The 17,915-nt window shown below is 42.0% G+C and overlaps 1 protein-coding gene across 3 annotated transcripts in view; it reads left to right on the plus strand.

Annotated features, from left to right (window-relative positions):
* LOC132021770 (dynein axonemal assembly factor 9) overlaps positions 1-17,915 on the plus strand; it is a 133,093-nt gene that overhangs the window by 100,644 nt on the left and 14,534 nt on the right. For all 3 annotated transcript variants that reach the window (XM_059406632.1, XM_059406633.1, XM_059406634.1), the window contains 3 exons: positions 5,342-5,379; positions 13,085-13,220; positions 15,555-15,641. In XM_059406632.1, coding sequence (XP_059262615.1) covers positions 5,342-5,379; positions 13,085-13,220; positions 15,555-15,641 — 261 coding nt within the window. The remainder of the gene's footprint in view (positions 1-5,341; positions 5,380-13,084; positions 13,221-15,554; positions 15,642-17,915) is intronic.

Raw genomic sequence — 17,915 nt, forward strand, 5'->3', positions numbered from 1 at the left:
CAGACGTTTCATATAAATGTAATCATGTAACATGCAGCCCTTTGTATCTGGCTTCTTTTACTTAGCAAAATGTTTTCACGGTTCATGTCTTTTTTTTTTAAGATTTTATTTATTTATTTGACAGAGATCACAAGTAGGCAGAGAGACAGGCAGAGAGAGGGGAGGAACCAGACTCCCTGCTGAGCAGAGAGCCCGATGCAGGGCTCGATCCCAGGACCCTGGGATCATGACCTGAGCAGAAGGCAGATGCTTAACCCACTGAGCCAACCAGGTGCCCCTCATGGTCCATGTTTTAGCATGTGTGAGTAACTTCATTCCTTTTAATAGCCAAATAATATTCCATTGTATGAATATACCACATCTTATTTATTCATTTTGGGGCTACTACAAATAATGCTGCTAGAAGCATTTGTGTACAAGATTTCATGTGGTCAGGGCGCCTGGGTGGCTCAGTGGGTTAAAGCCTCTACTTTCGGCTCAGGTTACGATCCCAGGGCTCTCTGCTTGGCAGGAAGCCTGCTTCCTTTCCTCTCTCTCTCCCTGCCTCTCTGCCTACTTATGATCTCTCTCTGTCAAATAAATAAATAAAATCTTTAAAAAAGAGAGAGAGATTTCATGTGGTCATGTTTTTATTCTCTTGGATATTTACCTAGGAGTAGAATTGCTGGGTCATAATGGTAATTGTACATTGAACCTTTAGGAACTGTTATCTAAACCCACTACAGCATTTACTTTCCCACCACAGTGTATGAGGGTTCCAGTTTCTCCACATCCTCACCAATACTTGTTGTTTTCTGTCTGTATTGTATAGAGTGGTATCTCCTTATGGTTTTACTTTGCATTTCCCTAATACTAATGATACTTAGCATCTTTTCATTGCTTATTGGCTACTTGTATGTCTTTTTTTTTTTATGGTAGAAAAGTCTATTAAATAATTTGCCCATTTTCAAATCGGGCTGTCTTTTTTTTTTTTTTTTTTTAAGTAATCTCTATACCCAACATGGGGCTTGAACTCATGACCCCAAGATCAATTGTTACATGCTCTGAACAGCATGTAACAACTGAACCAGCCATGCACTTTGGGTTGTTTCTTTTTGAGTTACAAGAGCGCTTCATATATTCTGAATCGAAGTCCTTCATAAGGTAATTTGATTTGCATAAATTCTCTCCCATGGATTATCTTTTTACTTTCTAGATGGTATCCTCTAGATCACAAAAGTTTTCTATTTTAATGAAGTCCAGTTTATTTTTTCTTTCATTGCTTGTGCTTACGATGTTATATCTAAGAAAGCATTGCTGAATCCAAGGTCACAAAGATTTATCCCAGTGTTTTCTTCTAAGCGTTTTATAGTTTTAATTCTTGGATTTCGACCTATCTTCCATCTTGAAATAATTTTTACATGCAGCATGAAGTAGGGGTTCAGCTTCATTATTTCAACATGATGATATCCAGCTGTCCCAGCACCATTTCTTGAAAAGACTTTTCCGTTGAATTGTCTTGGCACTCTTGTCAAAAACCAACTGACTATAAATGTGAAGGCTTATTTTTCTGGGCTCTCAGTTATATTCCACTGATAGACATGTCTGTCTTTATGCCAGTACCATGTTGTTCTGATTATTGTAGCTTTGTGGTAAGTTGTGAAATTGAGAAGTGAGAGTCCTTCAACTTTGTTCTTTTTCAAGATCGTTTTGACTATTCTGAGTTCCTTGCATTTCCATGTAAATTTAAGGATCAGCTTGTGAATTTGCAAGAAAAGACAACTGAGATTTTGGTAGGGATTGCAGTGAATTTATAGATCTGAGAAGTATTGCCGTCTTAAAAATACTGTCTTACAATCCAATACTGTCTTAAATCCTCATTTATTTAGGTCTTAAATTTCTTTCAGCAATGTTTTATAGTTTTCAGTGTACAAGTCTTATGGTTCCTTTGTTTAATTTATTCCTAACTATTTTGTTCTTCGTGATGTTATTGTAAATGGAATTGTTTTCTAAATACCATTTTTGTATTGTTCATTGCTAGTGTATGGACATGCAATTGATTTTTGTATATTGATTTTACATCATATGTTCTTGGCTGAACATATTAGTTCTGTTAGTGTTTTGTGTGTACTGTTTAGGATTTTCTATATATAAAAGCGTGTCATGAGTACACAGAGAGAGTGTTACTTTTTTCTTTCCAATCTGGATGCCTTTTATTTGTTTTTTGGCCTCATTCCCCTGACTAGAACCTCCAATATAATGAGTAGAAGTAGCAAGAGCAGACATACTGTCTTGTGCCTCATCTGAAAAGGAAAGCATCTAGTTTTTAACCATTAAGTATGGTGTTAGCTGTGGGCTTTATATTCCTTTTATAACAGGAAAAGATTTTTTGAGACTCTAAAACTTAATTCAGTTTTGGGGGGTTTTTTTGTAAAGTGTCTACCTTAGCAAAAATAAAATTTACATCATTGCTTCCAGACCATGGTTAAAACAGAAACAAAAACAGGTAGGAGCACAGTAGGGTGTCTTTTTCCATTCTGTGAGGTGGGGGTTAGTGTGGCTTCTTTAATTTAAGGGTGGGCTCAGTTTGGATTCGGGGTGGGTCTTTGTGAGATTGGTCTGGTGTCTTTATTCTAGTGGATTTCATTCAGTGAGTATCTGTTGGGTCTGCTGTGTGCCAGGGACCATTCTGATAATTGAGGGGGCCCCAAAGAACTAGTCATCCCAGATCTATGCTCATGTGGTAGCTACAGTTTTATAGATATGCATGTAGGAATTGTGGGGCCTATGTTTTGGGGCAGATTGGAGTAGTATTTACTAGAATTTTATATAAATCAGGTAATTGGTTGGTGCACTACGTAATGGAGGATATCATACTATGTGAGACTTATAATCACGGTCATTTCTGTTGAAGAGCTGGTCAATAACCTGTATATACATTGTATATATATTTTAATGAACTTGTCTTCTCTGTTTAAGAGTCCCGTGCCAGGCATTCTTCAAAAATACTACAATTAAAAAAAAAAAAAAAAAAACTACAGTTTAGTAAGGAGGATTATATGTAGAGAGGAAAAGCAAAGAGCCAACACTTGTTTTGGGCTATTTGTCTTGCACTGTGATTCTTACCCCTCTTAATCCTCAATATACCCCTTTAAGGTAGGCATCACTACCATGTTTTACCATGAGGAGCTGATGCTCAGAAAAGTTAAGTAGTTTTCCAAATGCAACACTAGTGACATGTGTCCAGTTAATCATGATTGAGGTAAGAAGTGCCATAACAAAAGATTTGATGCAATATTATAAGAATTATAAAGAAGTAATGATAACTCCTAGTTGGATTAGGAAAGAAAGCCAACATGAATTTGAAGGACAGAGATGCCAAAGATGCCAAAATATGAGAAATTGCATTCCATTTGTAGAGAGTCATCAATATGCGCAGTTCTGTGTAGCAGTCAGAGGTTTGAAGCGTAAGCTTCCAGCCTGTGATTGGATAAGAGGCCTTGAGAGAGAACGTTGCTTGTCTTGTTGAAGACATCTGTAGTGTGAATTGCTGAGGACTGCTGTGAGGAAGCATGCAGGATGCTGAGAGGGGCCTTTAAGGGCATATACTCTTAAGTCACAGGCACTGATGGGGACAAGCCCTTTCTAAGAATATATTTGCTATGTGTCAGGCCAGTCAGACTGAGTGCAGTGAAGTCCTTGAGTTCTGTTCTTGGGAGACTCTGGTGTAGAATGCATGTCTCTTACTTGTTCCAGGGCTCTTGATCTTGCTCAGAGCACATGGGGATTTCTCTGTCGAATTCCTCAGAAAGTATGAGGGACTCAGGCAAGACAACTACATCAGCAGTCCAAAGTGGTATTCATCCAGCTCACTTACCCATCAAATTTGGTTCCAGATGGTATTTTCAGAAAGCAAATAGAAGGATGAAAACTTGCTACCACAAAGGAGATTGCAGGAGAGAAATTCCCCCGTGGTGATTTGAACATCAATACTATCTGCACCTAGACCAGCAACAATTCAGAAGTGTGGCTTCAGCAAGCATCTCATTTGTAGGGAAAGAAAACATGGGAGCTCTGTGGTGCTAAACAGACCTGGGTCCTTATGTAAGCCCTCCCACTTCTTAGCTTCGTGTGAGGCCTTGGGCAAAGTGCTTAGACTGCTTAGCTATCATAAACCCACCCACTCTTCGCAGCTTGTAAGTATCTGAGGCATGGAGTAGACATGAGGACAGAACAAGACCGAGCATGAAAACCGCTCGCACAGTACCCCGCCCAGAGGAAGAACTTGGTAAAAGGCATTTATTCTCATTCATATTAGCTGTCTTTCCTGAGAAGGGTACTATGATGCTTCAGGAGTTTAAAAGCACTGGAGAGTGTGAGTTTTTCTCTGAAAAGTTTTTCTTAGTTAATTAGCTCACACTTTGAATCAGTCACTCTCACCTGCTTCATCTGTGATCCAATTAGTTTCCTGCTATCCTTTCACCATTAGAGCTCAGAGTAAGGTTGAAGGGGAACTGGGAATCTAGCATGCACATAAAGAGAGGCATGGTAACTTTAGTACCGAAGACCCTTGGCAGAGTTAAGGGAATATAATATTTCTCATTTTCCCTTGAAACTTCCCCTTTATGGTCAGGACAGTGTCTCTTTTAAAAAAACAAAAAAAAACTTTCTTTTCTGTTTCCTATAGAGTTTAGGCCTGTATCCCATCTTCAACATTACATCAAGAGTTGGCCACATAAGGCTACTTCTGTGAGGTCCTGGCTTAGAGAGCTTTGGTTCAAATCTATGAAAAATGATTTTTTTAATAAAGATTTTATTTATTCATTAGAGAGAGAGAGAACACAGCAGGGGGAGAGGCAGGGAGAGAAGGAGAAGCAGACTCCTCGCTGAGCTAGGAGCCCAATTCTAGGATCAATTCTAGGATCCTGGGATTATGACCTGAGCCAAAGGCAGACGCTTAACCATCTGAGATACCAGGCACCCCGAAAACCAATTCTTTTTTTTTTTTTTTTTTTTTTTGGTATTTATTTATTTGCCAGAGAGAGAGAGAGAGAAAGAGAGCAAGTGAGCACAGGCAGGCAGAGTGGCAGCGGAGGCAGAGGGAGAAGCAGGCTCCCTGCCGAGCAAGGAGCCCAGTCTGGGACTCGATCTCAGGATGCTGGGATCATGACCTGAGCAGAAGGCAGCCACTTAACCGACTGAGCCACCCAGGTGTCTCCGAAAACCAATTCTTAATGCTTAGTACTGCCTACCACTTGCCCCTTTGAATAAGTCAGCTTGGATACATTTTTGTGGAAAATAATAAATAACAATTCTGACATTAATGGTTTTTAAATATTTCTTTCTTTTTTTTCCCCTCTAGATTTCTCTTTCCTAAATGTCTTGACCAGTGTTCACAAGGTAAGCAGTATGTTTTACTTCCTACTTCTGCATGCCTTTCAAATTCTGTTTAGATGCAACAGACTTTTCTTCACACTCCTTCCTCCCATTCAAAAGTCTGAAACAAACAAAATTCATCCAGGGAAATCTTTGACGTCTTTTTCTTTCTTTCTTTCTTTCTTTTTTTTTAAGATTTTATTTATTTATTTGACAGAAAGAGAATGAGGGGAAACACAACTAGGGGGAAAGGGAGAGGGAACACAGAGGGGAGAGGGAGAAGCAGACTCCCCATGGATCAGGAAGCCTGATGTGGGGCTTGATCCTGGGATCATGACCTGAGCCACCCAGACACCCTGACATCTTTTTCTTTTATCATATTTGATAGGCAGATTTCTTCCTGAGTTTCTCTCTTAAGATGTTAAGCTGTCATGACAATAGCTTTCCTGAGCGGAGCTTAAGTCCATCTTAATATCAGTGGATTGAAAAGGTACTAGGTATTCCTAGCCTTTGGATCAACAAGATTTTGATGCACTTCTCTCCCATCAGTGCACAGTATAGTCCAGTAGGACCTTCTCCTTTAATACCCTCCTATATGCACTGGAATTTTCCACACCTCCTTGGTAGCATTTAGAAAATTCCACCCATCCAGTAGGTTACATTTGACCTTGCATTGTCCTCCGTTCTGGTAACCCTGGAAGCAGCACTTTTTAGTCATATTAACTATGGTGCCTAGAGACCCAGAATAAATTCTGAATTTCCTGCAGTGATGATAAAATGCTCATTGTTGTCAGAAGACCTGGGGTCTGAGCTTCCTGAGCCAGCCCAGCAAGAAGAAATCAGACAGAAGAAAATAACTTGGTGTCCCCAGCACAGTTTTACCCTGCTGATCCCATTACCAGTCCGCAGGGAGCGGAGACAACTGAGTATACCAGAGCTATTGTCTTGGGAAACAGCTGAGCTGGGTGCTGTGCAGGGCAGGGGCCAGGTAACTGGAGGGAGGAATGTGTGTGTTGGACTGACACACCAGGGAGTCTCAAGTCTAACTTTTAGAGGCCTTTGTTGCTTTCCAGGCACTGTACCTCAGAAGCAGAGTGGGATAGAGGTGGCTGGGTCCACTCACAGTATCCAGTCCAGGTAGATGAAGATTTTATGGAGGTTGGGTCTGTGAAATGTGGAACATCTAGGATCACTCTCTGGTCCTTGAATATATGTTTGCAAGTCATGGTCAAAGCCAAGGGTGTGGGTTATAGTCACCCCCTGTCCACCACATGATTATTGCCATCCTAATGCACCTTGGCTCCTTGGCACTTTCTACCTCCGTGCTCCTTTGTTTTTTTGCACACAAAGCACAGCTGGTTAGACTCCCCTGGCTGAGAGCCTTGGGAGGTGCTCTCTCTTCATTGTCCATGAACCTGGGCCAGTATTACAGGAGGAAAGCCCATTTAGGCCAAGACAGACTGGATTCTCTCTGGCACTTGGCAAACAGATTTCATTAACACTGCTTCCTTACTTAGTGTTCAAAGGCAACTTGTGTCAGATTCTGTGCATATGTACAGATAAGGATGTGATCAGATGTGGGCAGATGACCTTGGGGCCAGAGATAATGTTTTTCTGAACTCCAAAGGACTTATAGAGTAACAGTATCTTAGTAATTATCTTCCTCTTGCATCTTGGCCCAAAGGACCCTATGAACTGGTCTGACCTGGCTCACCACGGGCATGGGCTATCCAGGGAGGGAGGAAATAAAAGGCAAGTATTTCTTTTATCCTCAGAGATTTGGTGGCTAGCCTGGCAATGGGATCTGCCACCAGTAGACAAACACTTCATGTCCCAAGGGAGCATGTTGCCTCCCTTTGCTCCTGTTCATGGGTCAAGCTCCCTGATTCATTGCTTTTACACAAAGGATTGTTTTACAATGAGAAAAGGACTATATCACAGCCCCAAGATGATGTGTGTTACAGAAATCCAAGGATTAGGAAATAATCTCAAGAGTTTAAACAGCAAACAAGACTCAGTATAATGCTGATTGGAGAGAAGAACAAAGACTTTTTACTACCATGTCCTGCCTTTAGTATCTATAGGTAGATAAAACAAACTTTGCTTTCTCCTGGGCTTCTGAAAGCCTTTAGCCCAGACTGGGACAGTCAGACTTAAGAGGTTGTTTCCCCAGTCGGGGGAATGGGCAGGCCAGGCTCTCCACTCACTCACATCCCAGACTGGTAGGACTGTGGCCAAATGTGGGTATCCATTCTTTGACACAGAGCATAAGGAAGCTCCTGGTCCAAGCAAGATGAAACCACCCACAGTGGCCTCTTCACCCTGTGCTCCAGATTACTGCTATACCTGCCTCCCAGCTGGCATTTCCTCTTGGCAGGTGGTAGTTTGCATAGCTGGCCTAAGGAATGCTGAGGATAATCCTTTTGCTTGTTTCCCTATAAACCAAAGCCCCTTTTCTGTGTCCAATTCATGACCTAGTATCCCAACCCCCCCAGGGTTTATTTACATGATATTCATGAGGCAGACAGGACTTTGGGCAAGGTGTCCATCAGAGATCCAGAACCCAGCCTTTTCCTGAATAGGCCAGATCTATGCTTGTGACCCTGGCACACAGCACTTAGGTTGTCACTTTTGCACTAGTCTGATTCTCCAGTTTCTTTTGCCCAAGAAGATACTAAACAGAGTCCTAGGGCCTTTATTATAGGTCTTCATTCAGCTTTCGCTGACTCCTCACTGCGAGATCCATCACAGCCGTTCTTGTCTTCTACTCCTGGAAATCTCATGGAACTCTTGCAGGATCCAGCTCCCATGTTTGCCACCTCTGGAATGTGCTGAGCCTTCTAGAACTCTGCTTTGCCACATTCTGGGCCTGACCTCCTGACCTTGCCTCACTGTGTTTCCAGAGGCCCCAGTCCGGCCCAAGTGCAGCTATAGGACATGAATTATAATAAGAGAAGCCTGGAAGTGCACAGACTAAGCAGGGACCTAGCAAGGATACTGGTAGTCTGAACTAGACAGTGGTAGCAAGGACTGATAATGGATCATGGGTCCAGGAGCTGTTTAGCCCTGACCAGGCCTAGAGGAGAACTTGGGTGCCTCCACAGCCCACATCTGGGGTACTGGGCAGCCTTTCACTGAGTGACAGGAGGAGGTAGAGCTGCACTCACCCCTTGGGTGTCAAGGAAGGCTGTTGAGGAAACTCACCCTTGAATCCTGAGAGGTCTCTCAAGCTCTGTGCAGAGGCCTCAGGTCACCTTACTAGCTGAGCACTAACAGACACCTGAGAATAGGACCTATATCTCAGAACCAAGGAACTGATACATCCCCAAACTGTCCAAAAACACTTAGGAAGGAGGTTCTGTGTTCAGCAGGTGAGTTGCAAGTCCTAGTGTCTGTGGTCCCAGTCACATGGTGTAACCTTCCTATGTATCCTTTCCCCATAGTAACATGTGACCATTAACATGAAGCTCCTAATCCCTGCTCCCTGGTCATGAATTGAATGCATCTAGACAATTTGCGAAGTTAGATTCAGTCTTTTTAGCATTTTTGGAACATTTTTTTCCATTAGTATAAGTGGTGAAAGGAAGGAAGTATCATTTACTTCTGCCTCAGACTAGAGGCAGGAGCCAAGGATTCTGAAAGTTGCCTTCCATCTAGTGATGGCCATTCATCTAAACCATGAACTAGGCAGCCTTTACTGGTGGAGTCACATGACCTAGCTTCCTGCTGATGCCACAGCCACCCTTGTCTGTCTGAGAAATGGCTCAGTCCAGGCCCCTCAATGTCCATGTAGAGGTCTCATTCTTAGGCTGTTGCTCCACTGACAATGAGGTGATGGTAATGGCGGTGGCCATAAGTTGTATTTAATGAGCTCTTACTATCTGTAGGCCCTGTGATAAATATTTAGTGATAACCTGTAGGTTTGTGTTACTGTTCCCATCTAACAGAGGAAGAAATTTGGCTCAGAGAGAAGGATGAGCAATTGCCCCTGATATCATTCATTAGTAATTAGTAGAGCCCCACATTTAAACTCATGGTCTGCCTGGCTCTAAAACCCATGCTTTAGTTTTTACATTATGTTATCCTTTTATATATATGAAGAAGGTAAATACGACTGTGAGTCCTGTATTTTAAATACCACCTGTGTTATTCTTTGGAGCTTTTATAATTTAGAGAAGGGGAGAGAACAGGATTGCATGAGGGAAGGATTGAGATGGTAAGGTAATAGAGAAGATTTTAATGAAAAAGAAAGCTTTACCAAAATTAAAAAGTTAAAGAGCTTAAGTAAAAAAAAAAAAACAAAAACAAAAAACAAGGTTCAGAACCATATACACACTTTGACTTGTGGATACACAACTTATCCTTGAAGAAGATCTGAGAATCTGATAATGGCAATTGCCTCCAGGGAGGGAAAGTAGGTGGCTGAGGAGGGAGGGATTTATTTCCCCTATGAATCCTTCTTTGCATTGTTGTGTTTTGCCCTCAAAAACTAAATACATCTGGGGCGCCTGGGTGGCTCAGTTGGTTAAGCAACTGCCTTCGGCTCATGTCACGGTCCCCGAGTCCCAGGATCAAGTCCCGCATCAGGCTCCCAACTCCATGGGGGGTCTGCTTCTCCCTCTGACCTTCTCGCCTCTCATGCTCTCTCTCACTGTCTCTCTCTCAAATAAATAAATAAAATCTTAAAAAAAAAAAAGAAAACTAAACACAGCTGATTTTTTTTTTCAAACTAAACACTCAGCTGAATTAAATAGTATTCATACAGAGTCCTCTATACCAAATATTCATTATTAGGATCCTACAATTACAAGGTTACTTAGGACAGCTGAAGTCTCTCTATGATTCAGAAATAATCTCCTATGGGGTGCCTGGGTGGCTCAGTGGGTTAAAGCCTCTGCCTTCGGCTCAGGTCATGATCCCAGAGTCCTGGGATCGAGCCGCACATCGGGCTCTCTGCTCAGTGGGGAGCCTGCTTCCTCCTCTCTCTGCCTGCTTGTGATCTCTGTCAAATACATAAATAAAAAAAAAATCTTAGAAAAAAAAAAAGAAAGAATCACCTATGAACTGATCATTTATAAAAGCTAGCCTCTACTACTAAAAAGATTTTAATCTTAGATATAGAAATGATAACACCCACAAGAATTCTGTTATAAAATAGAATATAAATGTTGAAAATCTTAAAATCCTATAAATGAGGTTCTATTTAACAAAGAATTGGGAGGCAGCAGGAGATTCTCTACATCTTCCAAAGTGAGACATTAATAAAGTTTAGAGCTGTAAAATCAAGTTATAAAGAGTAAGTTATACTCTTAGTATACAGTTAGTTTTAAAGATATACACGGGAGAGACTAAAATTACTTACTCTTGACCAACAAGAATGTGATGGCAAAGTAGGAAGAACACTTCAAAATATGCCAGTTTCCCCATCTGTCATATAGAAAAGCCAATAGGCATTGTCTAAAAGTGATATTATAAGAAATAGTGATTTAGATCTACCAAACAGCTATAAGGGTCGGGGGTGGCGAGGGGGTGCCTGGATGGCTGAATCAGTTAAGTGACTGATTCTTGATTTTGGCTCAGGTCCTGATTTCAGGGTAATGAGATCCAGCCCGGCTTCAGGCTCTGCACTCAGCCCAGAGTCTCCTTAAGACACACACACACACTCTCTCTCTCTCTCTCTCTCTCTCTCTTTCTTTCTCTCTCTCTGGGTTACTCATTTGGTTAAGCAGCCAACTGTAGGTTTCAGTTCAGGTCAGGATCTCACTGTCCTGGGATTGAGCCACCCACTGGGCTCTGCACTCAACAAGGAATCTGCTTCAGGATTCTCTCTCCCTCTGCTTCTCCAGCTACTCTCTTTCTCTTGTGCATGCACCCTCTCTCTTCAATGAATAACTAAATCTTTTTAAAAAAAATTCTCCTTCCCTCTGCCCCACCTCCTGTGCTCACTCACTCACACTCTCTAAGATAAATAAATACATCTTTTCTTTAAAAATTAGAAAAAGAACAATTTTTTAATCTTTTTTTTTTTAAGATTTTATGTATGTATTTGACAGAGAGAGGGAGAGAGAAAGAGCACAAGCCGGAGGAGCAGGAGAGGGAGAAGGAGGCTCCTCACTGAGCAGGCAACCCGATGCAGAGCTTGATCCCAGGACCTTGGGATCATGACCTGAGCTGAAGGCAGACACTTAACTAATTGAGCCACCCAGGCACCCCAAGCACAAGAGATTTCTTAAAAAATAGTTTATATTTAAAAAGATTGAGGGACGCCTGGGTGGCTCAGTTGGTTGGACAACTGCCTTTGGCTCAGGTCATGATCCCGGAGTTCCGGGATCGAGTCCCACATTGGGCTCCCGGCTCCATGGGGAGTCTGCTTCTCCCTCTGACCTTCTCCTCGCTCATGCTCTCTCTCACTGTCTCTCTCTCAAATAAATAAAATCTTTAAAAAAAATAAAAATAAACAGATTGAATCTGTAAAAGAGATCTAGCTGCTGGTATGTTAAAGTGAAATCACGGGGTTACAGTTAACAAAATCCAGACTGACAGAAATTTACAGGGTACAGCTTTTCAGCAAATAAATTACAAAGAAATGAGGAGACACTGCAGATTGAAAGAGAATTATGAGATATATCAAAGAAAAATTGTGTGGATTTTGGTTCCTAGTTTGAAAAATTGGAGAAAACATTCGTGAGACAGAGAACATAGACTATATTTCTTATATTGAAGAATCTATTGTTAATTATTCTTTTTTTAAGGATCCATATCTTATGGAGATAGATGCTGACATATTTTTGGATGAAATAATAGGATGTCTGTTATTGACTTCAAAATCACCCAGGGGAAAGGGAAAAAGGCTGGCATATGATATGGAAGAAATGCAGTTAGCCAAGTGTTCTTAATTCTTTAAGGGTGATGGGCACATGGGAGGTTATTGTACTACTTTTAAAATTTTTGCATATGTTTGAAATTTTCACAGTATTAATAAGTGAATAAAAATGGTTGAATAACAAAAATGCAAGTGATCTTATGGTGGAAATGGTGTATACACTCTGATCGTAACGATCTCAAAACAGGAATGAGTATGGAGGAGGTATTGTATTTATTCTGGTGTGGTAGGATGTGAAAACTTCCCTGATTTCCAAATTCTCTGTAACATAGATTTTCCTTATATATTTTCATGAAAGCTTGGGAGGGATTGTTACCTACTCCACAACCCCTCATTGCCTGCACTACTCTTCCTTACTGTATGACTATGTGAATATCTGTGTTAGCACTTATCTTAGACTTGTAGGTCCGTGTGACTGACTCCTTGCCTGTGCACTCACTCTTTGAGAATCTAATGGTGAGTGCCTGACATATGGTTAGTGCTTGGTAAGTGTCTGTGGTCTAAACTGGTGACGCTGTCTGGCACAAGTTCCAGAAGAGGTTAAGGACAAGGGATGTGGAAAGGGCCCTTTGATAAAGAAGCTCCAAGGAGAGCTTCCACCTGGAGAGCAGAATTGAGAAAGTAGAGGAGGTTAAGAAGGGAGGCAGCTACAGGCCTGAGGCCATTCACTCCAAGGAGTGGCAGTGACAGACAGGGGGAGGAGGTGTTGGGGGTCAGAGGTATCCTGGTAACATAAGAGGGCTCCTGGAAGGGATGGCTAGGGAGGGAGCAAAGGCTCACACTGTGTGGGCTCTCAGCCCCGATCAGGACTCTGAAGGCTGAACGATTCTTGGTTTTATTCCCCAGGCCTGGTGAGTAACATCGTGTTCACCAGTCACACCACGGAGCAGAGGCACCCTCTCCTTGTCCAGCTGCAGAGTCTCATCAGGGCTGCCAATCCTATTGCAGCTTTCATTCTTGCAGAAAATGGGATTGTTACCAGGTAACCTTACCAAGTTTACTTCACCCAGTAGGACCAGCCACTTCCTCAGATACAGCACTCTGACTGTGGCCCACAGGATCTTTCTCTTGCACATTTATAAAAATGTGCTTTTGATGGTCTGTAAAAATCAGCAAGAGGACCCCATGTGTCAGTATCTTGTATGTTTTGAGATGTTTGTTTTGTTTAAGATTTTTTAAAAGATTTTACTTATTGAGAGAGAGAGAGCACGAGCAGAGGGAGGGGGAGAATCCCAAGCCAACTCCATGCTGACTGTGGAGCCTGACATAGGGCTATCTCATGACCATGAGACCATAACCTGATCTGAAATCAAGAGTTAGAGGCTTAACTGACGGAGCCACCCAGCTGCCCCAAGATTTTATTTTTAAGTATCCTCTGCACCCAAGATGGGGCTCAGACTTAACAACCCTGAGATCAAGAGTTGCATGCTCTACCAACAGAGCTAGCCAGGTGCCTCAAGATATTTTCTGTAGATGCATCACATTTTCATGCATTAAAGGATGAAGTCAAGACTCTATCAATATTCCTGTGTTAAGATGTGAAAGAAATGGCATAGAGAAATGACTTTTTTACTTCATGGACTTGGGTCCAAATTTTAAACTAGAAAATAGAGAATTGATGACTTTGTGTGTATGGACCTGTATGAAGAGAAAACATCTGGTCATACAGCACATTTATTTGCTCTACAAAGATATACCAAAATGTATATGCTTTTTATATAATTTTCACTTTGAGCAATGTAAATATTTTACATATTCAGAAATTAACAAAGAGGGATAAAACTAAATAAAACAAAAAAGTGAACCATCTCTATATCAAAGTAATAACAACCACACACACAGCAGTTAATTTAAGTAACTTTTAAACATAATCCTCTGTTAGAGCCCTGATTCAAACAACATCATTGTTAGATAAAAAAGATGATCGATAAGAAGTGGGAAAATTGAAGAAAAACCCTGTGAATGGTGGATTTGAATTGTGGGTGTCAGCATAAATTTATTATTTCAAGAAAATGTTTATTTCCTAGCTCTTCCCATGGAAAGGGACCAGAAATACTAATACCACAGTAGAATAAACACTCCCACCTCTAGATCCTGGTTTCTACATACCCGTCCCCAGTACAAGGTATCAGGACTCCTTGAAGAATTGGCTGATTGCAGGTCTAGGGCAGGGAAAGTACAGGTGAGCCTAGTACATTTTATGCTAAAAAAGCAAGGAGGGGGTACTCAAAGATTAGTAGAGATTGGTCAAAAGGATGCCAGAGCCAGCTCAAAAGCTCCCACTAGACAAATTTGGGACAACTTAAGCATAAGAGAAAAACAAATGTAACAACAAATTATATATAACACATGGAATAAAAATGAGTCCATGGTGATACTAAAAAAATGAGGAGGGGCAGGACAGTAAAGCTCTCTTTACACTAATAAATAAGGATTTATTGAACTAGTTATTTTATAACTGTTAGTATAATATAATAATTGATTTAGGCAAGAATCATCAGTGGATACTAAGAGCTAGGTGACAGATTGTTAATGAAAAGGACATTAACTGGTCACAAAGTATCACTCCATGGCCTGCTTATTGCTTATGATGAGGGGAAAGTACCTTCACAGTAGAGAGATCTAGTAGACATGACATCGACCAAATGATTAAACTTAGACCAATAAGTGGACAAACTGACATCATGTGCCTCCTTCATATGATACCTGGGGAAGGACACATCACCTGGGTATTAATCTTACCAATAATGTCTAACTGAATCTAATCATAAGGAAACAACCAGACAGATCCACATTGTAGTAGGACACAGGACAGCTGGCATGTACTCTTTAAAAATGTCAACTCTGTAAAAAAAAATTTGGAAGAATTACTCTACATTAAAGGAAAATAAAGATTATAAACTCAGTAAGCAGTGCTTGATTGGATCCTGGGTCCCCTCTCTGGCAAAACAGGGAAAACTTGAAAATGGATTAGATCAGTACTCCTCCAACTCTAATGTGCTATAGATCTCTTAGGGATCTTCTGATTCGGCAGGTGGAGTGGGGCCAGGGATTTTGTGTTTCTGATGAGCTTCTAGATGATACCGGCACTGCTGGTCCACAGTATTAAGTTCCTTGGGTATAATAATAGTATTGTTCTAAAAGAGAATGTCCTTGTTCTTAGGAGAGGGAGGCATACTGAAGGATTTAGGTGTGCAGTAACAGAAAAAAGAAATGCATATGTGCTTGTGCATCTGTGGGGGTGGGTAGGAAGCAAACTGGGCAGGTTAAGATTGATCATCCTAATTAACCTGGGTTTTTCTGTATGCTTTCAAAGGAATGAAGACATTGAGCTGATTCTCTCAGAAAATAGTTTTTCGAGTCCTCAGATGCTACGGTCACGATATTTAATGTACCCTGGCTGGCAAGTATCATCATTGAAAAGTAGCTAAGATTTCTTTGTAAATGCAATGATGTATTCATTTACAGAAAAAGGAAGAAAGAAAGAAGAGAAGGAAGGGAGGAAGAAAAAAGAAATTTCAGGTGTTCTGCAAGGGTGACAGTGGCAGCTGGATGGCCTGCCATGTCCCAGCAGCTGCTGGTCTTGCTAGGAGCCCAGTGCTCCATACATCTTGGGCTCCAACTTGGGAGCCTTGCTGTATGTTGAGACTTAGGGAGTGGCTCTGTGGGCACCAAGAACATCATGTTCTTTGTTTCTTCTAGCCTCTATTGAGGGTGAGGTGGCTGGCATGGATCCAAGTAGTTACAGCCTTCCCAGATGAGAGTCACTCCTGAGAATACAGTCAGTCCTCTGGGTGGGGGGGGTCCCACCTGAAAGGTAGGTTCCCTGCTGTTGTGGCCCGGGGGATGTTTATTCTCTCCTGGCAGCCTCACAACATGTGAACCTCTCCTCCAAAAGGGAGTGGAGGAGGAAAGACAGTGCCAAGGGCACTGTAGTCGTATTAGTGCCAGCATCACTTGAGCACCCACTTTGTGCTTCACATTGTTCTAAGCTCTCCAGGACAGTAGCCATCAGCCGTATTTGGCTATTTAATAAAATGTAAATTAATAAAAATTAAGTAAAATTGGTCTCTCAGTCATACAAGCTACACTCCAAGTGCTCATTAGTTACCTGTGGCCAGCAGCTACCACATTGGACAGTGCAGATCCAGAACATTTCCATCATTACAGAAAGTTCTATTGGACAGTGCTACCCGAAGAGCTCTACCTGTTTTGTGTTACCTCATTAATCCTCAACCCAAGCCGGCAAGGTAGACTCCATTATTTCCCTCCTTTTTAAGGATAATGTAAGTGAGGCAGCAAGGAGTTAAATGTTGTTTCAAATTCATATGGCTAATAAGTGAAAGAGCTGCATATCTAACCCAGCTCATGTGGCTCCAGAGCCCGTATGCTCAGCTGCCGTGCTGCGCGTGTTCCTGTATAGAATGGATAACTGTTTCCGAGGTTCAAGGGAAGACAATTACCAAAGCTTGGCCAGAAGTATTCTCCTGTTGATTTGGATTATCTTTGTTTTCCTTACTCATTCATTTCCCCAGACACCTTTCTATGTCCTCCACACCACTCCTTATGTCCTCAGTATTTTATACCAGCAAAGAACTGATTTGTACTATGCTGGTAAAACAAACAAGTCCAATATGTGAAACTGAAGATTTTTAGGCATATTCTAGAAGTAACCTCTGAGTTAGATCATACTTGCTTAAACCATAGGTGAGTGGATCATCCCTTACGCCTGAACGAGAAAGTTATATCTTAGCTAAAAAGAAACGGTAGAGCTTCTGGGTTAAACCTTCCTCTTCCGTGACTGGGGCTACTGACCCTTCTCCTGCCACACCTCTGGGCCTGGTGCGGAGATTCCTGCTGTCTCCACCTAGTGCCTAGGGAAGCACCCATTCTGTAGTCCATGGTGACTCATTCTGGTCACTGTGCACATGAACTTAGCTCAGGGCACAGATCCTGGAGGCAGAATGATCCTAGAGAGAGCCACGTATAAAGTGTTCATTAGAAGACTCTGTGAATCTAAAGTCTGAAGCCTTCTCTTTACCAGGAAGATCAGCTCTTGTAGAGAATCGGAGTTGGAGGGGCCTTACAATCACCCTTTGGCTCCTCTCCCTTCTGAGTTCCTTCCTAGGAATCAGATATTTTCATCTTTTAACAAGATGGCAGCCATCAGACTCCTACTCATCCCTATATATTTTCCCCCCTTCCTCACTGAGTCAGGGCCCACTCAGAGTGAATAGGGTTTAGCTCTAGATGTGCTTGCTCTGTGCTCTGCATATTCTCAACCATTCCCCTCCCACAACCCTCTCTGTGCTCCTCTACCCCACCGCACCCCCTTTTCCTCTGGTAGAAGGCTTGTTTCTAGTCTAGCGGGAAACCTTCACTCTTTTCTTGGCCCCTCCCAATTTCCCTAAGGATTCAGGCTCTAAACAAAGAAGCCAGAGAGGCCAGTGGTCTTCCATATCTTGGGAGAGGGCAGGAAGAATTTATCAGTACTGCAAAAATGTTATACCAGCACCTTACTTTAAAGAAAGCATAATGAGGGGCACCTGGGTGGCTCAGTGGGTTAAGCCGCTGCCTTCGGCTCAGGTCATGATCTCAGGGTCCTGGGATCGAGTCCCGCATCGGGCTCTCTGCTCAGCGGGGAGCCTGCTTCCTCCTCTCTCTCTCTCTCTCTCTC

The sequence above is a fragment of the Mustela nigripes genome, chromosome 7, assembly GCF_022355385.1.
Source record: "Mustela nigripes isolate SB6536 chromosome 7, MUSNIG.SB6536, whole genome shotgun sequence".
Classification (NCBI taxonomy): Eukaryota; Metazoa; Chordata; class Mammalia; order Carnivora; family Mustelidae; genus Mustela; species Mustela nigripes.